At 39.6% G+C, this 27,603-nt stretch overlaps 1 protein-coding gene across 3 annotated transcripts in view; it reads right to left on the bottom strand.

Annotated features, from left to right (window-relative positions):
* Positions 1-4,653: 4,653 nt before the first annotated feature.
* atp9b (ATPase phospholipid transporting 9B) overlaps positions 4,654-27,603 on the bottom strand; it is a 56,594-nt gene continuing 33,644 nt past the window's right edge. For 2 of the 3 annotated variants that reach the window (XM_033637100.2, XM_033637102.2), the window contains 17 exons: positions 25,987-26,099; positions 22,806-23,057; positions 17,357-17,518; positions 16,940-17,032; positions 15,165-15,248; positions 14,836-15,006; positions 14,328-14,426; positions 14,126-14,215; positions 13,597-13,741; positions 13,217-13,281; positions 12,158-12,313; positions 11,599-11,663; positions 11,114-11,222; positions 10,912-10,969; positions 9,744-9,947; positions 7,940-7,972; positions 4,654-7,535 (listed from right to left, as the gene is read on the bottom strand). In XM_033637100.2, coding sequence (XP_033492991.2) covers positions 7,399-7,535; positions 7,940-7,972; positions 9,744-9,947; positions 10,912-10,969; positions 11,114-11,222; positions 11,599-11,663; positions 12,158-12,313; positions 13,217-13,281; positions 13,597-13,741; positions 14,126-14,215; positions 14,328-14,426; positions 14,836-15,006; positions 15,165-15,248; positions 16,940-17,032; positions 17,357-17,518; positions 22,806-23,057; positions 25,987-26,099 — 2,036 coding nt within the window. In that variant the 3' untranslated portion in view covers positions 4,654-7,398. The remainder of the gene's footprint in view (positions 7,536-7,939; positions 7,973-9,743; positions 9,948-10,911; positions 10,970-11,113; positions 11,223-11,598; positions 11,664-12,157; positions 12,314-13,216; positions 13,282-13,596; positions 13,742-14,125; positions 14,216-14,327; positions 14,427-14,835; positions 15,007-15,164; positions 15,249-16,939; positions 17,033-17,356; positions 17,519-22,805; positions 23,058-25,986; positions 26,100-27,603) is intronic. The other variant, XM_033637101.2, reaches the window with a different exon arrangement.

Genomic DNA, 27,603 nt, shown 5'->3' with positions numbered 1-27,603 from the left:
ACCAACGTTGATATAATATGTATAAAACAAAATATTCTTGGTTTGCAGGAACGTACAATGCCAACCACAGAAATAAAATGACAGTGGAACAAACATTCCCATTCGAATCAATGGCAGGGTGGTCAGACCTGCGACTATTTTTATACACTGTTGCCACTGCAGTCGTCGTAGGGGGCTAACTTCTGTATGAACTTCCCTAAACAATCTGACCTGCGACAAGTCACTAACTCACAGTCTGTTACTTTTAAAACACCACCGTAACTTTTTGACTCACTTCAACTTGATGAATGAAAGATTTATTTTGACCATACCAGAGCTGGTGATTGTTGGAACAATGAGCAAACTAACAGCTAACAAGACTAACTAAGACAGTTTTGATGAGATTTATTTTGTTTCTAACGGTGGTGCAGTGATATTGTTGCCTCACAGCAAGAAGGTTCCTAGTTCGAACTTGGGGAGGGGGGTTCGAACCCAGGGAGTTTGCATGTTCTCCCCGTGTCAGCATGGGTTTTGTCTGGGTACTCCAGCTTCCTCCCACAGTCCAAAGACATGCAGGTTAATTGGGGACTCTAAATTGCCCGTAGGTGTGAATGTGAGTGTGAATGGTTGTCTGTCTCTATGTGTCAGCCCTGTGATAGTCTGGTGACCTGTCCAGGGTGTACCCTGCCTCTTCCCAATGTCAGCTGGGATAGGCTCTAGCACCACTGTGAATCTCAAGAGGATAAGCAATTATGGAAAATGAATGGAAGAATAAATCTGACTGACATGTGTTTTACGATGAGTTAACAAGGCAGTGAAACTAAAATTAGTCTCAGCTCGGTGAAAGAGAGAAACTTTGATTTGTGCATGGTTGTATTTTTCTGTGTAATAAGAGAATCAGTTGTAAGTACAGGCCAAAACAGATTTCTTTAACTAGTGAGTGTGCTACGCTTTACAGCCCCACTAACATGTGTTGTCACCATAACAACTAGCAACATCCGACTTTTTTTTTGTACTAGTGAAATGACCAAAACAAACAGTTCAATGTCCTTTCTATTCATTATGATGCCAACAGTTTCTACTGGTGACTGGGGTTTAAAAGTACATTTCTGGAGTTTCTCTGACTCATAAACATTTATCTTTTTACGCTCGACTCTATGAGCAACTTCAGGTCATCAGAGCAGTCTAATCCAGATGTTCCTGTAGGCTTAACTAAATGATCAGGAAATGCCAATCAGTGTGTATGTGCTAAATTATGGACTAGAGAGCTCAAATGTGTTAAATCTGTGTTGCATTTTGAATGTTGTTTGTTATTTTAGAGGCTTTTAATGAGAGTCATATTCATTAATCTTCTTGGCTGTAGTATTGAGAGTATTTTACATATTTTATAAACCACTTTGAAAGTTTTGTTTCTAATTATCCTTTTTTTTTCCCTTTAAATTTTACAATATAAATAAAGAGGAGACCCAGCCTGATCTCAGCACTTTACCATTTAATGAAAAAAACATAACTTGACACACAAAAACTGCACAAAAAGAACATCGCTCCAACAAAGACAAACTGTTCTCTGTTAGTACAATAAATCATTAGTCACATGAACATTATCCGGTCCATCAAAGCTCCTCATGCAGCACATTAGCTGCAGCTGCTCTGGAAAACACACCACAATGATCTTCCATAGACGCACACACTGTAGGAACAGTTAAATACAACCTATGGTGCGGCACTTCTCTCCCGTGGACAGCACAGCTACAAAGTGAACATGAGGAGATGAAAGAGAACATTTCTTAACATGTTAAAGCCAGCGGACCATCACATTCATCACTGGGTCACTCCTCCATCCACAAAGTACTTCCTGCTCTGCGGGGAGAAATTGATAACACATTGTCTGTTTGCTCCGCGACTGCCTTAGATTACATAGTAAAACATATCTTTTCTTTGAGTGTATACATTGAATCTTCCTCCACAGTTTTTGCATTTAAAAGCACAATCTGTAATTACTATATAGGCATGTCTGTTTTTAAGCTCTCTTCACATACAGTAAGGTTCCATTACTTAAAGATCCCCTACAGATAGGTATTAGGACACAAACTCTACTTTGACTTGTGTTTCTCATGTTTTTTTTTTTTTTACATAAATATGTTGTTTTTTTTTATTAGACCTACTCCTTCTCCCTTACATTTGTTTTATAGAGCCCATTCAGATATTCTTTATTTAAACATATCAAAATATTTTGAGTTGAATGATAATTTGATTTTTTTTTTCCACTAAAAAAGGTTAAAAGGTTAAAATTAGCTTGTTTTTTTAATGATGTGAATATTATGACGTGATACTGAAGGCAGAAAGTGATCAATCCAGAGTGGTCCCAGAATGTGTCGTGAAACTCAGAAATGAGTAGTTCCCAATAATTCAAAATGACAATTGAAAAATCCCACTGGCTTTTTGAAGAGGAGACCAGGGTGACACTAACTTCCAGGTTGGTTTACAACAAGTGCTCTACTGGAAATAGAGGAAAGTGATTGAATAAAACGGTTGGATGAATCTAAAGATAGCAGGTATCGTCAGATAATTTTAAACTCATGTTGGATGTGATTTATCAAAAATGTAGAAAAGCGATTTTTCCCACAACTTGACTGATTAACCTGACGTGGACACAACCGATCAATGTCCTCCAGACCTCCTACTGCTCGGCAAGCCATATGATAGCACACAGTCTAGAAGACTAGGACCATCTTGTGTGCAACTGGGTCAAAGAACTCAGAGCAAAAGTAACACTGAACTACTGCCATTTTGTTTTTGGCTGGGTGAGTAAATGTGCTGGAGTTTAATTGTCTTTCTACATTTCAGTTCAAATATATACATGGATGCACTGCTGGCATCAGGTCAGCTAGCTAACTTTAGCTACTACTTTTAGCTGTTCCTAGAGGTCTTGTGAAATGCCGTTAAAACCTGGGTTGTCACTACAAAACACAAAGTTGTCACAGCATGTTGTAACTGCAGGGCAATATCAAGTCAAAACATGTTTGATGCAACACTTAAACTTAACATGAGTTTCCTCCACTCCTCCAGACTTAAGATAGAGGTTTTTGACCCACATTTGCTTTAACTGTTGTTTTTTTTGTTGTTGTCTTTTAACACTTCACCCTGTTATGTACTAATTTTCAAGTGGCTTTTGTTTTTCCCAATTTATTCAATTGGAGCAGCTGTATATAGCACAAATAATAGGCATCTGTGCAGCATTGGTCATCTTTACCTCAAAAGCTGCCTCCAGTCGCGTGCCCTTCAGCTGTAAAGTGTACCAATGTGTGCTGCCACATGTCGACACCTACTCCTTATCCTTCTTTGACAAATCCACAAATCTAGAATCTATCAATTTGCAAATATTTTCTGTGTTAAAAGTTTAACTGCCAGACACAAGTTGTCTCAGGTTTCAAGTTTCAATCATACGTGTGCAAGTTGCAGACTGGCTCATGATTGGCTTCCAATCTTATGATGTCACAGAAGTCAGCTGGTGCTTCCAGGTGTTAACTGAAGATTTAAGGTGAGCATGGAGAAAGTGAAAACAGCCTTCTAATGTCAAACTCTGCACATACATCATTCTGCACAGTGAAGCTCAAACATCCAAGGGACGTAACAATAAGAATAACAGATTTTTGAGCAGAGGCAGGAGTTTAAGGTATTACTCAGATAACCAACAGTTGGCTATGTAACAGCTGTGAATGTGTGTAACAAGTAGAGCTGTGTGTTGGCAAGAATCTGGCAATAGGATACACATCACAATATAGGGGTTACAGGTCTGTACAGTATATTGCAATACTGTAAGTTGATACATTGCCCTTTTTAAAATCTAATTTTAGAGAAAAAAAGTGTATGAAGAACACAACACCATGGGCGTATTATTTATGCAATAAGAACAGTGAAATCTGCATTTGTAGCTTTCACAGTCTCAATAATATCCATCATCTTAGAACTACTTTTTGTGCAATCTCAGCAAAGGATTACCATTTAGTATCAGTAATAAAATAAAATAAAAGTGCTTGAAGGTTTCTTTGGGTAACAAATAAGGAAAACCAAAAAAAAGTAAACATTTAAAAATCAATACAATGTTTTTGAGAATCAATACAGTATCACAAAACATAATGCAATACTCAAGTGTATCAATATTATTTCGCACAAGTACTTTGAGGGCTTAAAATGTGTTAAAAGCAGTATTTGATAAAACTGAATACATAATGTTTTTTTTCTGGGTAAAAAATGTTGCATCTACAAAGTACCCAATCTATTTCTTGTTAAATTGTCGTACAAACATGTTAATTTAGAGCGCTGAGAACTTGGGTCACAACGATTTGTTGAGTTTATTAATGTACATTTGTTAAATCATATTACTGCACTGAAAAGCACTGGTCATTGTGGATGTTAAAATCTCATGTTCCATATGAGCCCCTTATATGTGGTACTTATATTCTCAGCAGAGCAGCATTTTCATGAGTAAACTGAGTTATATCTCTAAGTGGTCAAAAATATTACAGTGATCCTTTACCTTCAACCGCATCTTCCTCAGTCAAGTTTAATCTCTATCCCCATCTAGTGGCCACATAATGAGCTTCATGCTGAATAAAAGCAACTGTCTTGATTATCTGATTCTGTCAACATTATGAGAAGAAAAAAAAGCACTTTTGGCATCTGTCGTCTCTTTATTATTTATTAATCAATAACAATATTATAAATAACAAGACATACTGTTAGAAATCGAAATTGTAGGACATGGAAAGCAAGTTGCTGAGACAGAAAAAGTTTTTACAACATCACATAGAGCACAGAGCAAAGATCTCAACATAAAACACGGGAATCAACATTTGGAACTGCTCTTTATAAGAATGTAAATCAGAAATTTAAAACCTAAATGCAATTTGCATCCAAGTGTCACAGTCGCACCCAAATAGCCATTTCCTGTATTTGCCTTTTTTCCTGTAGTGTAGCTACATTTTACAGTGCGGTTGCCGACAGCTATATTAAGTCGACCTGAGTTAAACTCAATTTAGTAAGAAATGACAACCTGACTAATAAACATAGCTAGACTACACCCTGTTTAATGAACTGTACATTTAAAGGATCAGTTTCACTTTCTTCGACTGTGCTCAAAACATACTCAGCACTAGGAGTACATGGAGTGAATGATAAAACTCATTCCTCCTTAAAAAGAGCTGAATGTCAACGTCCGCTACAGGCCAAAGTCACACTGAAGCCCAGGGGATTCATACTGTCAATAAAGGCCTAAAAATAAATACAGCCATCAGTGTTTCAGGGTCCTTCATTGTGACTTTTAAAGTAGTTTTACCATCAGAAAAATGTTCTCCATGTAGAGCAGCAGGATTCAGGCTCCTGTAAGTTCAGATCAAACATCCAATGCTATGAGACGCAGCTTCGGTACATACATGATGACATACATGATAATGAGGCACAAAGCGAGCTGCCATGTCCTGACAAGAGGACTGGTGGCCACTGACAGACATCATAAATGTTAAGTTGTGCAGTATAATCAAGGCCAAATATGCTGATGATACAACATTTACTGATGCTATGGAGTGCTGGTTTTATACTACGAAGATGATGATTGATGATGTCATTCACTGTCTTGTATAATGGACAGGACGTAAAGCAGCGAACACATGGAAATTCAGTTTGAAGCAAGTCCCAGCATTCTTTTTGTGAATGTCATCGTAAATGTTATTTGAAGAGTAAAAAGGACAGTTCACCTCAAAATCAAAATATTTCTCCTCTTACTTGTAGTTCTATTTGTAAGACTGTTTAGTTGTGAGTTGCAGAGCGTTGGGAGATATCTGCCCTAGGAACTACTGTCTTTTATTACCCGCCAACTGTAACCTCGCACAGAAGGAAGCATGCATCTACTGCTAGCTCACCTAGCATCACTAAGTCAGCTAATGCTACAGCTCAGCCAAAGAGGATGCCAATAGTACCCCCCTTTACACTGCCTGTTCAAGGTGGAAATCTTGCGTCTCAACATTCTGTATAAAAGGTATGATTGTGGAATGGGGGGACAGAGTTGTCTTGCTTTTAAGCCAGCAGCATAGGCAGTAACAGCACTGAATTGACATCCGTGTAAAAGGGACAGCTGACAAGATGGAACCATGGAAGAGACAAGTGTGATGTTTTGGATAACAGCTAACTTGAAAAAGAAGTACAGCAGTTGCAAATATCAGCAAACTGGGAATTCAATGAGGTCTGGGAGCTCCTTCCGCTCCGAGCACAGGATGAGGTCAACCGCCATATTAGAGACGGAGGATGATTGTTATTGCCATGTTAATGCCATTCTTATTGTTTATAAAGTGCTGCCCATGTGTGTTACACATCACACTAGAGGCTGATGCTGTGAATTTACATGTCACGCCTCTCATACTGTTTAAAATCACACACTATGCCGCCATAGTTTTCCATGAGTAGATGCACACTTCCTTCTGTGCAGTGATTCAGTAGGTCGGTGTAGTTTGGTAGAAAGAAAATAGTTCCTACAAGAAACTGCTCACAACAAGGTCTGTGTTTTATCTTAAGTAACCAGGTCATTATTTCTGGAAAGAGACATCACTGTTGAGTTTTTTATATGTATTGTTTTGACACTAAGAGCACCACAAGCTGAGTGCCATCTAGTTCTATTATTTTGGAGAGAAGGCAGACATCTCTACGGCTGATATCTGCAACACTCTGCAGCCCTCACCAAAACAATATGGATTAATAAAGAGCAGGTGACAGGTAAGAGGGGAAAATGTGCATTTTTTTTAAAAAAAATGTATTTTGGGGTGAACTGTCTCTTTAAATGCAGTGAGGTTTCACATTGACAGCAGCAGTGATCAAAGCTGCATGTAAAGGCTTTATTTACAGTAACATACAAAAACATTAAAATAAAAGATCTTTTTTTTAATTTTTTAAATCCCTTACAGCAACTCAACACTGTTGAAAGATGCAGGCCAGCGACTGTAATTAATACCTGGAATAAAAAATAACACTTAAAAAAATTCTGAACTCCACATATAAAAATTTAAACATTTAAAGAAATGCATCAGAACTGTATAAAATGACATTTGAAGCTGATTTGTTGTAAATGCTTAAAAACAAAAGAAGGCAGATTGACCCTTTTTGAGTCAAGTTTGAAGTGCAGTCACTTACACCATTTTGCCCTTCTTTTGGTGACTCTGTCCTTTTAGTCTTTTTTCTTATGTGCTCCGTTTTTTTTTCAAGTAATCCAAAATCTCAGTGACATAATCCAAAGAACATTTTCGATTGTTCCAGTGGTTTCTTACCTGTCCGTCACTGAGGATCAGTGAGTAAGGAAAAAGTGCTGAAAAAACAAAGCTCAGAGAAGCACGAAAACTACGAAACAAACACGAGTAATCCAAGTTTGGCTCATGAGGATAGTTTGGAGTAGCTCGGTGGGGAAAACTTGCGCTTCAGGTATTTGATTATGTAGAGAGGAAGACAGCTGACCAGCGTGATGGCAGACACCTTCCACAGGAAAGGCCAAGTCGTGATGAACGACAAGTCTGAGAGAAGAAGCAGAAGAAAAACAGCTTTAATACACATCTTAACGTCGGAAAATTGGCATTAAATCAAGTGATGAAAGAGTCACTTGAGGAGATAAAAGCAGCATGAACAGTTGAGAAACAGCTTAGAAAGTCATCATCAGATGTTGGTCTTGATGTGCTGGATCCAATCACAACATGTTGGAGTTTGTGTATTTGTCACAGCACTAATAATGAAAACCTAACAGTGGAATGACACAAAAAACACAAGATAACAAACATCTGCAGTGCACATGACATAAAGAAACCTTGATTCAAATCAAACAAAAAGATGACAGAGTACAACATCACTGGAACATACAGACATAAATGTAGAGAGGCGGATGAGGGAAATGAGGAGATGAGTTCACAGGCTGCACACCTACCAAGGAAAGCTCCAAAGGACACCCTGCCTATGCCTGTTGCCAACATACAGAAGCAAAAGAAACGCAGCAGAAATAAAGTGAGTGCAGGACAAAGGTTAGCAGTGAACAGAGAAACAGAGAGAGACAAAGTGAGAGAGGAGAGGGGGAGCAGTTAAAGCACAGAGCTGAGGGCTGAACTACTGCACAACACTTGGGTGTCAGGTAGTGTTACATCAAAATCAGCACAAAGCAGGTGCAGTAAAGAGGACTGTGGCCCCTTCAAGTGCTAAGTCCACTCAATACTGGACTTACCAAACCAGAAAGTAAAGTTATTCTTCTCCTGTACAGACAGCTCACTGGAAGTGAGTCATAGATGTGTTCTTTATAGAATAATATCTGAAACGATTAGTCTTTATAGTCGATAAGTATTTTGACTTTTCAAATGTGAGAATTTGCTTCTTTTCTTTGTCACGTGATAGGAAACTCCACTTTTTAGATGGCTTGTTAGACAGAACAAGAAATCTGACTGCTGCAGCTTGGGTCCTGGGACATTAAAATGAGTATTTCACTCTATTTTGTGACATTTCAGACAAAAAAAAACAACACAGAATCGATTATTTCAGAAAATAATCAGGAGATTTAACAATAACAAAACATAGATTAACTGCTGTTGTGCCAACTACCTCATATTTATTTCTGATTTAAAGGTATACTATGGAGAATTTTCCTGAAAGAGCAATGTATAGACAGTAGCTCACTCACTTGGGGGAGTGAGTGACTGCTTTTTCAAGTTTTTGTTCACAAGTAAGGGTAAAATGGAGTGTGAGAATGGACAGGCAGTTTGGCATGGCATCTACAGTGATGAGGGCACTGCACTGAAAGAAGGTAAGGAGCAAGATGGAAGCAAAGATCTCTTATTATCGGTCAATCTACGTTCTGACCCTCACCTATGGTCATGGGCTTTGGGTAGTGACCAAAACAATGATATTGCAGATACAAGCAGCCGAAAGAGTTTCCTCCTGAGGGTGTCTGGGCCTTAGAGATAGGGTGAGGAGCTCAGACATACGGAGGGAGCTCGCAGTAGAGCCGCTGCTCCTTCATTTTGAAAGGGGCCAATTGAGGTGGTTCTGGCATCTGATCAGGATGCCTCCTGGGTACCTCCTGTCAGAGGATTTTACAGGCTCGTCTAACTGGTAGGAGAACACCCTACAGGGATAATATATCTAATCTGGCCTTGGAACACCTCCGGAGAAGGAGCTGGAAAATGTGCTGGGCAAAGAGACGTCTGAAATGATTTGCTTGGCCTGTTGCCTCACGACCCGGCCCCAAATAAGTGGATGAAAATGGATGGACGATGTGTATATTCTTACAAAGCTAATGCCTCTTCATCAACACTTATAACCTATGGTGTATTTATCTGCCCTCTGTCTGTATTTTCTGCCTGTGTTTGGGACATTCGTGGGCACAGCACTCTGGTGAGGTCAGGACTTTATCAAAAGGTAGTGACCATAAAAAGGGTGCATTCAACAGGAAGCCACAAAAATCATGGACACAGCACAAAAAGAGAGCAAAGAGAGATGCCAAATAGAGTTAATCTGGGGTAGGCTTTCACTTTTGCTGGCAATACTGTAACTGGCAATTCCTGCATAGTATACCTTTAAGTCTTTTAGAGGTCGCAGTTTTCATCAAACTTGGGCACATAAAACTTTGCTAAACTAATTTCATAAAAGCATCTTTGCATCAAAAAATTAAGCTTTTCTTTTAATTTCTGAAGTTTCCAAAGACACAAGCTCAATATAAAAGAACCAGATAAATGGATACCTACCAAAGTATTCGTTGAGGAAGGCGAGCGAGGCCAGGTAGCAGCCCAGGCTGAAGAACTCGGCCACCACCATGAGCCAGTGCCAGGTGCGAATCGTCAGCGCCACCATCAGCAGCTCGGTCAGGATGAGTGCTGTGAAGGAGATGGCGACCACGTGCACAAACTCTGACTCAAACAGCACCAGCGCGCCGTACATGAGGATGCCACCTGGTGGCACCAAAGGAAACAAATCGACTGCATGACATCACAGTTGTTTAAAGAGATGATAAAAAGTGGGTTGTATACTTGTTTGAATTCTTTCCTGCGGGACCATTTTTCTTCATGCATTCTTTCTTTCTTAACATTTTTTCAAAGGTCTGCTCCACAATCATCTGACTGGGACACCGAGTTAAGGATTAATGTGTCTGGAGATGAGGACTGATTTGATATTGTTATTTAAGAGAGTAAAATGTGCTCCAGTGTGTCTCCGTCTGATTAACATCTTTATGTGTCCAGACACTCACTCATCTTAGGGCGCCTACTGTATCTTGATAGCCCTTCATTTTATCATAACACAACACAAATTGAGCTTAATAGCCTATAACTGCACACCTAATTGCTTTTTCATACAGTCTTCATACAGCACACATTCCAGCGAGTCAAACTCTGTAATAAATTAAGAAAGATTGGTGCCCAATATTTTCCCCCTCTGCTGTCATGCTCTCATATTGTCTTCACGTTTTTCTTTTCTTTTTTTTTTTTCTCCACAGACCTGGTATTGGCCTTTAATTAAAAACCTCGAGCTGTCAGGAAGTCACGCTTGAGCAGGAACATAGATCTTTCTCACACGCTGCATGGCTTAGCGATTACAGAAATATCGATTTACTGGACAGACAAAAGCCTGCATGTAAAAGCGGATGGCGGTTGGAAACCTAAGATACTGAGAAACTGACTGTCTGAGAGTTTGAAGGGGCCCAAAGATCCTGGTATTAAGACACAGTAGCAAAGATGAAATGGTGGCTGAGGAGTTGCTGTGACAGTCTACAATACCAGTCTGGTCAATCTTTAGAGACACTGTCATGTCTCAGGTAGTTCTGTTAAAACATCAGGGTTATTTTTATGAATCTAATGTATTCATCTGCCAGAGAGTGAGAGTAGAAAGTAACTTTAAGAATGAGATTGGGCACCTTACCCTGATACACACTGATCAAAACCCAGATGAGGAAAGTCTTGAAAGATAATGAACGCCCCTGAAAGAAACAAACATCACCCATGAGTGCAACTGTATGTTTACATGATAGTGACCTCCTAATAAAAGTTCTGAAGGGAAGAAAATGCAGATAAAGTGAATTTATTTTGTCAAATTTGTACATTTTAAAAAACGGGAACTGTACCTTGGTGAGGTCTTTATACAGCTCTGGGTAGAGAAGAGCCATCTCTGGCTTCACATCTTGGTCCAGAACCAAAGAGAACACTGGGAACATGGTGTAGATGGTGGCATAGCTGCACAGAACAAAGTGGTGTTTTAATGGAGAGGATGGGCACCAAACTACACGTTCACTTTATCAAATAAACCCTCAATTCTGTGCTATGTTGCTGCTGCTAGCCTTTTTTTTAATATCTCAGTTGTCCAAAGGATCTTGTAGTGGCGATCTCAAAGATTTTGTTCCTGGTTGAATTGGGGTGCCCAGGAGCTACTGGCAGTTAATACTATAGGTGACAGAGTTCTGGAGGCAGCAAAACAAACTATTGTTTTAATAAAGAAGTCAGACAATGATTGGCCTTGTTCCATCATTCTGTGAGCAAAGTGAGGTAGTGGATAAAATTAGAACAATAAATCATTTTTAACCACATAAACACATTTAGAGCAGGTACATACCCAACCATGAGGAAACCCTGGTACAATGGCACAGAGGCAAAGTAAAATACAGAAGAGAAGACAGCCTGAGGACAGAAAACAAAAAAAAAAAAAAACTATTCATTTTAAACAGACATTAAGAACAAAACATTAACAAACATGACAATGAAAGCCATAAAAAATCATTTAAAATTCCCCAAACTTGAGGTGACACACGGGCCACAGCAGAACTACATGCATTTCTATATTCTTATTTTTGTTTGGTTGTTTTATCACCACTATTTTTTTCTCCTTTTTTCATTTCCCCTAATTTTTAGCCCTTTTTCCACTTCTTTTCCCTGCTTCCTCGAGGCTGGCTCCATACCTGTAGGAGGATGGCCTGTTGCAGATCACACTTCCTTCAGGACAGTCCCCAACCATCCAGGAGGGGTCTGCTCAACTGCAACTAAGGAGCAGCTTTCTACTAGGAGATGGGCCAAACAGGGACTAGGCCTTCTGCGTTCACGCTATCCCACACTAGTCCAATCCCCAAGCCCCTCCCGTCCCCAGGGCCCTGTCAATGATTTAATGATTTTTGTACCTGCATGGTGGAGATGATCATGCCTCTGTGCATGACAAACTGACCCAACGCTGCAGAGCGCTTGTAGCTGTTCCTGCCGTGAACCATGAGCAGACGACCGATGTGCTTAAACTGAGTGATGGAGAAGTCTGCAGCCAGAGACGCCTGCTTCCCCTCCTGTTTACACACAAGAATGAAGATGCCATTGCTGAGTTGAATTTAAGTACACAGTAACGTCTGCTTCTACAAAACCTGATACAAATCACAAAACTGAAAATAAAGGCAGATACAGTATGTAGAAGCATGAGCGCTGTAAGTTATCACAAGACACTTCTCTTAATGCTGTGAACTGTTGTTTGTGTGCTGCTAAAGTTCTTGACAGTTTAGTAAGAGGTACGGCCTTCAGGGAAAGATATCACCACTGAAAATGTAGACCTATGAATACTGATAGTTTTACTACTTAACAGAATACTTCATCACCCCTAATGACCATCCATATATCAATTATTCATCCCAGGCTATGTTGAATTCATCATGTGTTATAATGGTTTTTTAAAGGGTTAGTTTGGATTCACCAAAGTCACACAATAACACAAACAAACTACTGATCGGACAGTAGTAGACCAGTTTAGGTTAACCTATTGTTTTTGTCAGTGGCTTTGAAGGGACCATAGATACATTTAATTTCATTTTACCTCACAGCACACAGGAGTTGCTAGTCTACCGCTGACTCCAAATTGGAACCAAATTAACATGGCATCTGTAGCAGCACATGCTGTGGGTTTATATGTAACAACTTCACTGTGCAGAAACCAATGTTGGATTATGTGTGAAAAAGTTTTTAGAAGGGCTTGGGAAAATAGCATTTTGAGGCGATAACACATTGTTTGACCAAATTTTGAAGTTTCGGATTTGAATACTTGAGGAACACTACTGGAATGCTACAGTGTGATTTAAAACTTCAAAAAAGAGCTTTTAACATGTTTATTCAAGATTATCAGAAAAATCTCTCACTGAATTCTAAAAGTCTTTATGAAATGTTCTGTTGTTACTGTTAATGTAACATATGGAGGACATTACCTTTCCTTCAATCCCAATACCACAGTCTGCAGCCTGGATCATACTGACATCATTTCCTCCATCACCTGACACAAAATGGAACGATATACACATTCTAAAATAAGCTTTACATTTTTTACATTGTATGATTGGGGTTAGAAACATAGCAGACTTTGCTGGGTGCCTCTCTAGGTGAGCTTTGACTGCCATCTGGTGGATAAAAAGAGCAATATTTAATATTACTGTCTATCTATCTATCTACAATATCTATCTACAATCCACTGGCCTGCTAGCATAATTCATCTTTCCAACAGATTGTTTTACACACTGTTTAACATTTTTCTCCCCTTAAACGTAGCTAAATCTACACAGACACACCTCCCCTGTCTGTCAGCACTCACCTATGGCACAGGTTCTGTTGGCTGTGTGCTGCTGGAGGAGCATGACTATCTGGGCCTTCTGAGTTGGGGAGCAGCGACAACAGACCACCGCCGGACACTGACATGCCAGCTCTACAAACTCATGCTCGTAATACCGCAAGCACACCTGCAACACAACAGAGATGGAGATACACAAGTTTACTAGACACTAAAAGCTCCAGATCAATTTACATGATTTCTTTCATTACATTAATCAAATTATCTTGTACGCCATGCAGGTGAAAACACTGATGTGTTTCTCTTCCAACAAGCTGTTAGTTGTTACAAATTTTCATTAAAAGTTTCAATTGTTTTGCCTCCTAAAAAAAGTGACCAATATGTTTTAGTGTTTTGTTTTCCTCTTCAAATCCTCAAGGCTTTGTTTGAACTCCAAAGTATTAGTCTTGGCTGAGAAGTACTTTTTATTCTCTCATCGCCTGTTTTGGCTGCATCCTAAGCATCATCTGCTGCGCAATGAAATGTCACTGTGTGCTGTGCTGTGCTGTAGTACCTCTAAGGAGTCTCCAGAGATGACCAGAGCACAGTCATGTTTCCTTCTGAAGGCGTTGAGCTCCAGATGGGCCTCTCCTCTGCTTGAGACCTGCTCGAGAGCCACACAATACAATTAGCTATCAGGCAGTTAGGCTCCCATTACGTAGGCACATTATGATTGTTACAAAGCACGGGAAAGAGGGTAAGGTAAAACAGCGTACCGGTCTGAAAACATGAATGTCCTGGTTTCTGGAGACTAAGTGGGAGCTTTTCGCGATGCATGTAGCTGTCTCAAGCTTGTCCCCTGTCAGCATCCAGATCTGAGGAGAGAACGAGATTACAGCAAGTGTGAAGTGAAGATGTTTCATTAACAGGCAAAACATCATCGCTATGAAGTACATGACACTCTGTCAGAGTAATTTTAATTTTACTCAAGAAAATGTACAAATTATGCCTACTATACACTAGAAGACTTTGAAACAACTTGAAAACTCTCACACACCTTCTAACATCTAATATCAATGTGAGTTTTTAGTCACACTCTGTAAGACTTTACAAAGACTGGGGATCTCACAGTCTGGTTTAAATGGATGCATAGACACAACTGGTTTCCAGTAGAAGACCAGCATTTGCCTGCTTTTTGTGTATCTTATTACAACCCCGACAGACTGCTGAGGTGAGCACTTTATCAGCATTAACCTGGTAGTAATGCTTTTTTTCCTTGCTCACCTTGATGCCAGCGTTCCTGAGCAGCTCCAGTGTGGGCCTGACGTCTGCTTGTAGCTGGTCTTCTACACCAGTCAGGCACAGAAGCTCCATCTCCCTCTCTAAGCTCTCTACCACTGCTGCAACCTTCAGGCCTCGGTCATGGATGCTCAGCTTCGCCTGGTTGTAGCGGCTCTGCACATACAGGGAGGTGGCAGGGGGAGACAAAAGGAGGAGGAAATATTAGGGTAAACGGGCTGCAACAGACCAGGCAACTGAGATGTAAACCAGACAAAGAGTAAATACTGAATAGAGTTGTTCAACCTTTAAAAGACAGTAGTGTCCATCCATACCTCAAAGTCCTGATACTGCTCCTCAGAAAGAGACTTCTTGGCCACCACCAGTGTCCTCAGGCCTTCTCTGGCCATGTTCCCACACTAATAGGAAGGAGAGGAGGATGTTAATCAACAGATATACACGCAGTTTTTCTAAGATTTTCAGAAGGATTTTCCACTGCAGCTCTAAAGATTTATTTTTATGGTTGAATTTAGAGATTGTGGTTATTCAAAATAAATGTTTGTGAATGTTCAGTTATGTCATTTCTTGAAGATAAGTATATATCAAACATAGGGCAGATCATCTGTTCTATCAGAGCAGCTGCTGTATAAGTACACCATGTACAGTACCGTCAATAGCAGCATATTGTTACCAACACCAAAGAAATCAATAGTGAATAACATAGCCTCTGGTGAAGTTCAGAGGACACAGTAAAACAAAGGGATGGATGGCGGTTTATTTTTGATATGAAACACCAATGGGGCAAATCTGTCCTGTTGATTGGTTATTGACAAGCAGTGTAACCGCAGCGCCGGCTGCTTTGACAGCGGGATATTACAGCCAACAGGACATCATTAGCACCATTGTTCAAGAATATGACATACTGTAATTACTTCAACTTTATGTAGGTCACTAATTAAATCAAACGCTGCCCCCAGTGCTAAATGACTCAATAATGCCAATATAATTATGAACATATGCACACAAGACCTTCGACCACCACACTGGTGTAGGCACGGCCCGTTGGTCTCTCCATGAATGTCCTGTTTATGAGAGGGTGCTGGACATTAACAGCACACACAAAATCTGGGTTTTTAATGTGCACATTGTCTGGTTTGAGTATTCTTTATTTTGTCACATTTTCCTGCCTCGTTTACGTCACATCATAATTACGCTACGTGATTACAAGCGACCGAGTGACCAATATCGGCATTGTAATTCAGTCTGAGATAAAGAATTTCTGACAGTAACAATTAGCGTTGCCAGATGCAAATTGTCAAACATCAGGTTTAAAATGATCATATTTTGAGAAAAATGATTGTATGAATGTATCATTTTTTGTTTTCTTTTTAAAGCAAGCTGATGTAGATATCATGTGGAAGGGGGTATGTGTCCGTAAGTCCTGTCATGCTCATCACACTCTATATGAGGCGTGACTGTCTTGAAATGGGTCACAGGGGAAGAGATGCATAAAAACAGACATAGGATCCATATTTTGCTCTCTTGATCATTTCAGGAACTGACTTAAAATGAGACAGTGTAGTCCGAAACCAGCTAATAACTACTGTTACTGTTGCTGCTGTGCATCTCTGTGTCTCTGTCCCCTCTCTCACTTTGAACCAAACTGGCCACCCGCTTAGAATCTGGGTCTGCTTGAGGTTTCTGCATCTTAAAAGAAAGTTTTTCTTTGCCACTGTAGCCAGTGTGCTTGCTCTTGGTGACAATTTTTTGGGTCTCTATAAATCAAGAGTACAGTCCAGAATTGCTCTATATGAAAGGTACCCTGAGATAACTTTTGTAATAATTCGCCACTCTCTATATATAAAACTGACGCGACAAACCGTAAGTGTTAAAAAATGGTCGCGTTTCTATCTGTCCCTTTTAAACAAACCACTCCACATACGTAACGCAGCATAGGTAGCTAATTTAGGCTTTTTAAATGATGTGACTTCAGTGCTAGTTGTGAAAATAACCAATGTTCGAACACTTCCAAGTGAGTACAACCTAAAGTCTTGAGAAGAATGCACCATTAGTATGAAGTATGGATTTGCATCATTGCTAAAGCCTTTACCTCTTCTTCCAACCAGTCGTTATACTGGACGATGCTCGCCATGGCAACATCAGCACCCTTCATGTAGAAAGTTATGTCACCTGTGGACTCCTCCTGAATCAAATTACAAATGACAATTAGTACACTCTCAGTGTACAACTAAAACAGCAGAACTATATCTCTATCCCAATTCAGCTGCAAGTTTCTGTGCAGTTCAAAAGATGCAAGAGGACACACAAAAAAACAAAAGACCTACAATATAGAAGTCTGGTTTCTCTAAGGCATTTAAGGTAAAACCTCAAATGTGAATAACATATAAGTCCTGTAAATCTAATGTCTGAAGAGACAGTCACAAACAGACGTAAAACACATGATTTAGAAACAAAAACACCCCACAGGAAGGAGCATCCACACATCATATTGTTATGAGTCCCACACCCTCACGATGATGCCCATCCTTTTGCTCTCGGAGGTGAAGGGGAAGATCTGCAGGATGTGGAAGGAGAGAATCTGTCCAGAAGGAGTCTTCAGCTGCAGTGAGTTCAGGTCTCTGTTCACCAGGGTCAGGCCAACACTCTCTGTCCACCGCACCAGCTCAACCTGGGGAAAACATATGAAAATAACTGCTCAGACCATACAGCTCGACATTTTGGCCCCTGAAGAATTACATTTATACTCCAACTTTAATACAAACTAGCAGGGTGATGAATTTTGCCAATTTTACACTGACTAGATTGGTGAAGAGCATGTACATGTAACAACAGCAAAACTCTGTCACAACTTCTATTTACAAACTTTCACACAACTTGTGCAGTATAGTCCAAGTTTCATTTATCCAGCTGCAAGAGTCTGTAAACTGATGTTTTGATATAGTTTTAATGTTAAAGGCAATTGCCTATGACTTTAATTCATCAAAAAGTTTCCCAGTTTTTGAATTCTTTGTTCACCATGGAGGCATGGGAAAGTTTTCTTTATGCATTAAACATAACATGGTGTGAGTAACTGATATTCAAATGATTATTTGGGGTGTTGAGTATTCCTTTAAGGTCCCAGTGAAACTTCAAAGGCCTGAGTACTACAATACAAGCATGTAGGAGGGAGGTGTAGTGCATTTAACCCACAGATTGCACAGTATTCTGGCATTTACTCAATTACTTTATACTGAAAAAATGAACAAGCAAGAAATGTGGGAGGATTTCAGAAAATACATTTATGAATTACAAGTGAATATAAATTTTATATTTATATTTATGTTAATGTTTAGGAAAATCACTCTCTTTACCAAGTATAAATCAAGAAAATGACCTTTTATATATAAATAAAAATCCAAACCGAATGTAGACCCTAAAGCTGACCAAATGTAATTTCACTTGAGGTTGAGAGATGAGGCATGAGAGAGTTACGGTATCTCCAGAGCTGGTGAGCTCTTCTCATTCAGCTCCAGATAAGTGTTTTTCTGTTTCTCTTTCCTCTTTTTCTCCTCAGCAGGAACTGCGGCCCCCGAGTGAGTGTTCAGCTGCACACGACTCAATTCTCAATGGGTTCATTTTCAATTTGCTCACTCAAAGGTTGTTATTATACTCTGACCTACAAATTGGAACTTCCTGTTAATACCCCATCATTTCTCCTGCTCCCCCTTTGAGCTCCGTAAAAAGGAGCTGCCTATATTTACTTAACACACATCTGTGCGTCATTATCCTAGTGTGTGTGTGTGTGTGTGTGTGTGTATGTATGTGTAGCTACACACACACACACACACACACACACACACACACACACACACACAAATGGACACATACACCATGTGTTGAGGATGCTAAACGGAGCCCTTCAATCTACCTTATCAGCTCTACAGATACTATTTAAAGCTTTGTCAACTTTGATAAAAAACTTCACGTCAATCACGTGTTACAACAGTAATAGATAAGACTACTTTATGACAGCGGCGGACTGGCTTAAACAACCCGATCAATCATTTCAACTGTGTTCACAATGTTCTAGTGATCATGTAAATCAAGCATGTCAGGATGAAAACAGACCAGCAACAGTTAAATTCTTCTCCTGTAATGTCACTAGTAATATAAAGGGTGCACATTCAAGAACTGAATTCATAAAGGGATAGTTTGACACAGTCTTATTATAGATTTTGAAGGAGAAGGAGTAATACTATGAATCTCCAATACATCTCTATATAGTATTTCTACTGTGACGTTCAGGGCTCAACAGGCAGCACATAAATGGGTGAGTATCAACCGCTCTGTGTGGTGTAACTGCTGCTACTCATGCCTTGTGTTAGTGTTGTCTAAAGTATCGATTTATCAATGCATAACAACTCTGGATATTTAAAATGGTTACCATGCTTTTTTCCCCACAGTATCAATACACTGGTCCCAGCTGTGCGTTCTTGCTCTCTTTGAGTTAGCATCACAAATATCATCTACATCTACCTGTGGTTTTATTGTATGGGTATTCATTTTGTCAGTAAGTAGTGCTGGTTAATTAAGATAGAAGCCTTGTAATTCAATGCTTTTATCAGGGTTCCCACACCTTCTTAAGTATCAAATTCAAGGACTTTTCGCGGTTTTTCCAGGCCCAATTCTCTCAAGTTCAAGGACCCAACATAGCATAGTTTGAGAGCAGGCTTTACAAAAACTCACTGAAAACAATTTATAAGAGAGAGATGCTTAAATGTGTGAACACGAAACATCGCCTTTACGAGCGTTAGCAAAGAAATATATGAACTTCACACTCTATTTCTGTATGAAGTATATAAATTCAAGCACTCTCAATGACCCATGTCTATTTATGCCTATTTTTGAAAACTTGAAGGCCTTGTTTTTTTTAAAACCAAATTCACAAACCTTTACGGATTTCAAGGACCCATAGGAACTCTCTTTCATAGATAAATAAACAGAGCCTTTGATCTGTTTTAGGATTTAGCTCGTGGGCTGCATCTCAAGATCACAAATGACTCATATTTGGGACAACTGACAAAATTGTCATTATTTCCTCTACTGTGATTATCCATGTTAAATATGTTTATTACACATTTATATCTTTAAAGGGGCTCTGTGCAAATTCAGAGAGTGTGAGGTGTCTGCACACAGTTCTCAACATGTAGATGGTGGAGCCGGTAGCTAGCAGCTAACAATGCAAACTCCATAAATAGTGCTTAACAACAGCAGCAGGGCTGACAGAGCTAATGGTGTTAACCCAGGGGGAACAGGAGGGCAACACCATCCCAGCATCATTGGTAAACCCCATATGACCACACTGCGAAGTGGTGGCGGTGAGCTAGGCAGTAGGATACACACATGCACTAACATCCATGTGCAGCTGGACCGGCTTGCCACAACAAGAGATTAGATTAACACACAGAGGTAACGTGACTTCATTCTCTGTTCAGGACACCATCACTCTACTATATCTTTACATAGCAAATAGTGATTTATTGCTGTATTAATGCTCTGAATGTCCAACACAGGACCTTAAAATGTCAATGTTTAAAACGTGGCACTGATCATTTGCTGATGCCTGGCTGCTAGCCTTGCAACCACTTTGAAAAGTAATTGCCTGGCCTGAAGAACTTATACTTTATTGGCATATTTAAGATGCTGTCTTCCTCCCTTACGGTACATTTGCCTCCATACACTCACTGAAACTGACAGTTACATCCAATTGGAAATGATAAAGCACCCACTTCCTGGACACAGCAGTCATTAAAGGCTACAGTCAAATGCTCTTGTCCGTTATTACAAGGGTCAAAGGTCCAAGAGGACTCTGTTCACAGCATGGCTGACCAGCAGGTCAGATGACCCCTGTTTTGACCTTGGTGGCCGGCCCACTTCATCTCCTTAATGATGGCTCATTACATTAGAGAGGCTGAGCAGAGAGCGAGGGCCAAACAAACTATCACTGACAGAGGAGCGGTGGCCAAGATCTGATGCTGCAGTCAATGAGAGTGAGGAGACAAGGAGGGAGAGGGGTGGAAATGAAAGGACAGAGAAAGAACAAAGAATGTAGTAGAAGGGGAAGGGAGAGCTCCACCAACAATCACAGACCTCCACCTCTCATCGTCTCTGGGAGAAAATTAAATATTGATCAATCCAAGCAGTGTGAGACAATGGAGAGAGGGGAGATAGAGCAGAGTGGGCAGGGATATAAATAAATATATACATCAACTCAGTGGGGGAGGACAGACGGGCAAAATGGAAAACTGAGATTTATCTTTCGCCACCTTTTTATCTTCATTTTGATTACTAGACTTCTAGACTGGGGGTTTGACGCAAAGTATGCAAGCCTTACAAAGGCTTTACAAAGCCTCACATCATGGGTGATAAACATGCCAACAGTCTTGAAAAGGGTGTGTATGGGAAGATTAACTACCCTTCAATATGCATTAAACATCTCTTTAAATAAATACTGACTATAACTTTTCCTGATCAAAAATCTTGCCCTGTCTTCCCAGTATTCAATTACCATCAGCATTCAATTTCTCTATTGATAAAGTCTTAAGTATGATTAGGAGAGGCTGTATATAAAAAGGCTTAGTAGCACCGTCAGCAATAAAAGCTCAAACTCTTAGGTTACATGGAGAGACAGCCAGAGGAAAGAACCTATAGGGATGCCTTTGGGGATCGTTTTTGCGCTGCATTCTTCTTCAGTTGGAGCAGTAAATTCTCAGGGAGCAAATACATACGATTAAATAGCTTAACCTCTACGAGGAGTTCATGACCTCTGACTTTAGGTTCATGAGATGACGATTATGACAAACAAGGGTTATTTAGGATCACCAATAAAACAAAGACAGAGAGGAAACTGTGGAGAGGGACTTAAAGGGTTTGCTCCTGATAATCCCCTCTGTTTGTTCTTAACAGAAATGTGTATAAAACACAATTGCATTTAATCCAGATATGAGACACTTTAAATGATAAGTGTAAATAGGGCCTTAGAAAGCAAAACCATTTGCAAAGAAGCTACACATTCTAAAACGTGGATGCTTCATACACATCTCCTGGCAGCTCAGAAGATCTGAACAATCAACAGTTTCAAGATGGACAAGATTAGTGTCACTAATTCGGTATCTGACCCAATTTTCCCCCTTCTGTTCCTGAGTTGAGACGCAGAGTAGGCATTTTCAGACCAAATAGTTGTGGGGACTCCTTGAGAGGCACTGTCCACTGGGGAGCTCCCCCAAGAACTACATACCCTCTTGGGTCCAGTTTGCATTTGCATCACTAATGGAAACCCTGAAAACATAGTGTAAGCTGTCTAGCGGTTGTTAAAGCGACTTCACTTTCACTTTGACAATTCAAAATCAATTGTATTTCCATTACATTTATGCTCAGTAAAGCCTGGACTTCACTATCAGTCTATTTGTCTGTGTTTTCTTCCTTTTGTTTTCATTACGAGCAGCTGTTATTTGTGTTTTGGGTTGTCTGTTGTTCACATGGCAAACAGGTTTTTACAAATGCCATGAAAGAGAGGGGATGACATGCAGCAACGGGCCACAGGCTGGAATTGAACCCACGGCTGCTGTGGACAAAGCCTTTGTACATGGGATGCCTTCTCTACCCAATGAGCTATTGCGTGCCCCTTTATGTGTATATCTATATGTATATGCACTTACATGTTGCCCTAAAAAATATTTTAAAACAGATTTGATTAAGTGCAACACAAGGGCAGTGAACCCATTAAACCCACTAAACCCACTGGACACCACTCAACCCGTTAATTTTGAGTTGCAAGTTCAATGATAGTCTAATATCTCTCAATCATTAGCGACCCCCTCTATGTCTAAACCAACATCACCGCTTTTTAGTTAGTCCATTTTTCTTTTCTATTCAAGCTGGAGGTGGTAAAACTCTTCACTGCATCTCGTCCTTACCTCATCAGGGCTGGAGGCCTGGTAGGTGCGATTGTCATCACTGAAGTCCTGGTCAGCTTCGGCAGACTCCGTCTCTCCATTCACAATGGCATGTGATTCGTAGACGGGCGTGACATTGTGGCACAAGGCAATCGCCTTCACAGCCTCGTGGATGCGACTGCTGACGCTCTTACGGACTTTCGGGCCAGACGGCTGGGTCTTCCGCGATGGAGTGGAGCCACTAGCGCTGCCGGTGGAGGGCTGGGAGGTCACCTGATATCACGATAAATAATGTGAACCATGGAGTCAATAAATGAATGACTTACTGAAATCATACCATTTCACTGACATCTATGGATGACACATGTAGCTGAATAGTAGTAAAATAGTTGACCTTAGATCGCCCAAATAGACAAATGTTGCAATGTTTCAATCATTTTCATTTGAAGTGGTAGTTTTAGCATGATATTAAAGCTAGAATATGTGGGTTTTGTACCAACATTTGGAAGCATCTAATTACCTTTAATTGTTGGCTCATGACTGATTTTGATAGTCTATTACTACGAAAGCTATGCAGAGAAACTACTATAAAACCAAATTTTATGAAATAAGCTGCCTAATGATTAATAATGATTACCAAATAATACACACATCAGATGAAAAACTGCATCTTTTCAGACCTGTAAGTTGTACTTCAACTGTTACAACTCTGAATTTATTTCCTAACTGCAGGATCCCTGCACATGGCGGACAGATCTAATCCAACACTCGCAGCCAATTCACTCTGACATCTCTTTTCAGGCTAAGTGACACAGCGAGGGGAAGTGGTGTATCACCGTCTTTATCGTGTCATATCTGATTTGACGACCTTTTATGTGTTCCGTTGTTTTGACATCAGCCATCAGTTTAACTGGGTGGTGACTAGCGAGCAGACAGACAGCCCGCTGTGCCAGCTGCATTTGACGGGTGCGATGCGCTCTATTGAAGCATTTGATTTTGGCTTATTATTAACCTTCAATCCTGCCAGGCAGGAAAGGAGGGGTGATGGGGAGTACAGTAGGGATGCAAGATGACAACCTTCATCAAGAGTGACTAAAAGATCAATGGAGAGATCATTAGATCATGTTGTCAGACAGGTTTAGTGTCTGAGCTACATGCAGAGGATGCTACTGAAAGCACAGCAGTTATTCAACAGCAAATCTGTGTACAACAAGTTTGGTTAATAATGCTTGCTGGATTTGGTAATATTAGATAATCAACAAGTCCAGCAACACTCGCAACACCCTTGTTTTATTATAAAACTAGAATTACTGTCTCACAGGTGCATGTTTCTATGAACCAGTCAAGATGCAGTTACAGTTTACAGTCATATCTGTCCAGACTCATATGTAATCATGACAGTGACAATGCTTGAAATATGGATGCTGCTGCTAAGTTGCTATCAATCCTAAAAGTGGATCCTTCACACAAGCAGCACAGAAGATCCATACAATCAGCACAGTTTCAAGGTGGACGACCAAAAATAGCATCATTAATTCATTCTCCTCTTCTTTTCCTGAATTACGGCAGCAAATAATGGCCAGATTAAAGTTTTTAATAGAATAATAAAGATTAATAAAGAATAGGATGGACGGAAAACCCAAAAACATAATGTCTCTGGCCACAGCTGTCACCAGTGCAGAGGCATAACAAGAAGTTAAACTTTTAAATAGTTCTTATGGAATTTCCATTACAATGTGTATGTAGAAAAAGTGTACAAAAAGCATGATTAAATGGGGCTACTGTTGCTATTTGGTTGTACCTTTATCACAAAAATTACAGTTGATTCCTATTCCAACTGTAACATATCCTAGAAAGTTGATAGATGAATAAAGATGCCCTCACGTAGAATAGATCTGAAACAATTCATCAATTAGTTTACTCACAGAAAATTAATCTGCAACTGTCAATTACTTACTTGCATCACTTAATACAAATTTGCTGGTTCCAGCTTCTTAAACGAAAGGAGCTGCTTCTTTTGTCATATGTGATAGTAACTAAAAAGTATGATGAGTATTTCTGATTTATAGAGCAAACAGTAAATTAATTTGTTGAGGAAATTATATAAATGACATTAACTGTAAGTTGCTGCCCTAGTCTGGATCCAATATTGTTTAAAATGACAACAGTTTTTAAAACCATGCTTGTGTCTTGTAAGTGTGTCACTGTGACAGTAAAGAAAAAGCAGCATAGTAAAAATCAGCTGGACTGAGGCATCGTTGCTCTGCTCTGCTTCAGCTGCGCAGCTCTAAAAAGACTAGTCATTTTTCATTAGCTGAGATTACACATAAGGGTGTGGGGCAGATGGTTTTAGTGTCGACCAGCTGTTTGGAGCTGGCTGAGAACAAACAATATCATTCTGTCAAGACTGCAGCCAGATCTGAGCCACCCAGTGAGGAAAACACTTGCTTACAGTATGTGGAGTCGCTCAGGGACACTGAGTGATGAATGAACAATATGGGCTTATTTCCTGGAAAACATATCCTTAGCTAAATATAAAAATTGATTAAACTGATCTACAGGGAGAGGCGGGAATAAGAAGGAAAAACATGGATGGAGTGGACATATTTATATTTCAGTGTATCCTCTCCCAAACTGGAAACACATTTTAATATTGGAAGTGACAAATTTTGCTTTCTTTTGGTTGGTTTTGTCTGGTGTTACATATGGGATCATGTAGATCTAACATCATTTAATGGGAATTAAAAACTTTGCATTGTTAAAGGGAACAAAAAGGAGCAGGATGTGCCACTCCCAAATTAGCACTGAAACCTTACGCTATGACACAATGCAACAGCAGCGGGGACTACAGCATCATAAAGTGCTCATAAATTTGAATTAACACCTCTTTAAAACAATTTTAACAAAACCAGAGCCTTATGACCTTCGTGTAGGTAGGATTTATTGCATTCGTTTTAGCAAAGTATACCAAATAAACTGGCAATGGATCATATATGTTACACTACATCATTGTAAACTGAATGTTTACAGTTCGATTTTGGACCATTGGTCATGAGAAAACAGGACATTTTGAGACATCATCTTAACATCTGGGAAATATAAATGGACTTTTACTCGTTATTCCCTTGCATTTCATTATCATAACAATTAAGTGAGGACATGTTCGACAGATTAATCAATAACGGGTAGTAATAAATCTTACCTGTGCATATGACTGGATTATGTGGCTCTGTATCTCATCCATGGTGTCAGTGCCATAAGATACTGTTCCCAGGTGCAGCCGCTTGAAGACCATTTCGTTCTGTGTCAGAGTCCCTGCAGTTCAGAGGACCAGTTTAGATGTTACAAGCCAACCAGAAATGAAGAAATGACACAACACTACTCCTCCATTACTGTTTTTCACCCAATGATCGCTGCTATTTCTGTTATCATCAGAGCTTAAAGGTCCAGTATGTAAGATCAGAAATGGTGTATAATATTCATAACTATGTTTTCATTAGTTTATAATCTCTTGAACTAGAAATCATTGTGTTTTCGTTACCGTAGAACGAGCCTTTTATAATGGAGTCCGCCATGTTTTTCAACACTAGCCCAGAGCAAGAAAAATCAAACACTAGCTCTAGATAGGGCAGTTGTGTTTTCACATTGGCTGAAGTAGTTCTTTTACATGCTTGGCACACAGGAAAAGTTTCTGTTTTGTAACCTCACTGCTAGATGCAATTAAAGCCTAAAAATTCTAATTGCAGAAGCAAAAGTATAGTCACACTTATACTGGATTTTTTAAGCCGAAACTGGTATCAATGTTTTTAAAAAAAATCTTATTACTGTTTTGTACACAAACACAATGTAAAAAAATTGTGAGGAACCTCTTTTTTTTATGTAGCATTGTGATGGGATACATACTAAATGAGAAACTTAGTCAGTGTTATCTGGTGGACAAACTATATTATAGGGATGCTGTTTTCAAATAAACTGAGGCCTAGGTTAGCATCTCTGTACTGCTATTTCTTATTACTTATCATCCAACATACACATGATATGGTATCTGCAGTAAGCTAATTTCAATGTGTACAGTATATAGGCAGTCTACCACACTTTAATTCTAATACAATAACATCTTAATTCCCAATTCAGCTATTTTTGTTTGCCTTGAAGCTCTTTCTGACAATAAAAAAATAAAATCAAAGTAAAAACAAACATAGCATCTTCTGTTCTGTAAACACAAAGCTTGTAGAATACGATAAAGTAGTTATATAAGAAATGTCAGCCGTTTACTGACTGTCAGGGGTAAAAATAAATCAGGTGTCTTATCACACCACCTCTCTTTCATAGAAAAAATAAAACATAGTCCAGATACTCCACCACTTAAAGCGCACACACACACACACACACACACACACACACACACAGAAAGCACAGCATTTGTTCCCAGAGGACTGCCTACAATGCATCATGGGACCTGCAGGGTGGTGTGACTGCCTTCTCATTGACCTAATCTCATTACCAATATGGACTGCATGTCCTCTCTGACTAACAGACAAGACACAACACTGCATACAAAAAGACTGAGTGAATGTTCAGACACTAAAAGAAAAAAAGAAAAACTTTGAAAACGAGGGCAATGGCCTTGTTTAATGGATGTCGGTTGCCAGAATGTGTGCCGATAGAGCATAAAGCTGATTAGAGGGCATCTAACTTCCAAAAACATTAGAGCCACGGGGTTAACCAATTCTGTTGGATTGATTGTTTGTTCTTCTTTCCATGTGCTTTAACTATCAACCTGGATAAATAGGCTCTACAGCTAATCTATTCCTACCTA

The sequence above is a fragment of the Epinephelus lanceolatus genome, chromosome 16 (assembly GCF_041903045.1).
Source record: "Epinephelus lanceolatus isolate andai-2023 chromosome 16, ASM4190304v1, whole genome shotgun sequence".
NCBI lineage: Eukaryota > Metazoa > Chordata > Actinopteri > Perciformes > Serranidae > Epinephelus > Epinephelus lanceolatus.
Note: the sequence above shows the minus strand (reverse complement) of the source record. Positions and strands in the feature narration are given on the sequence as shown.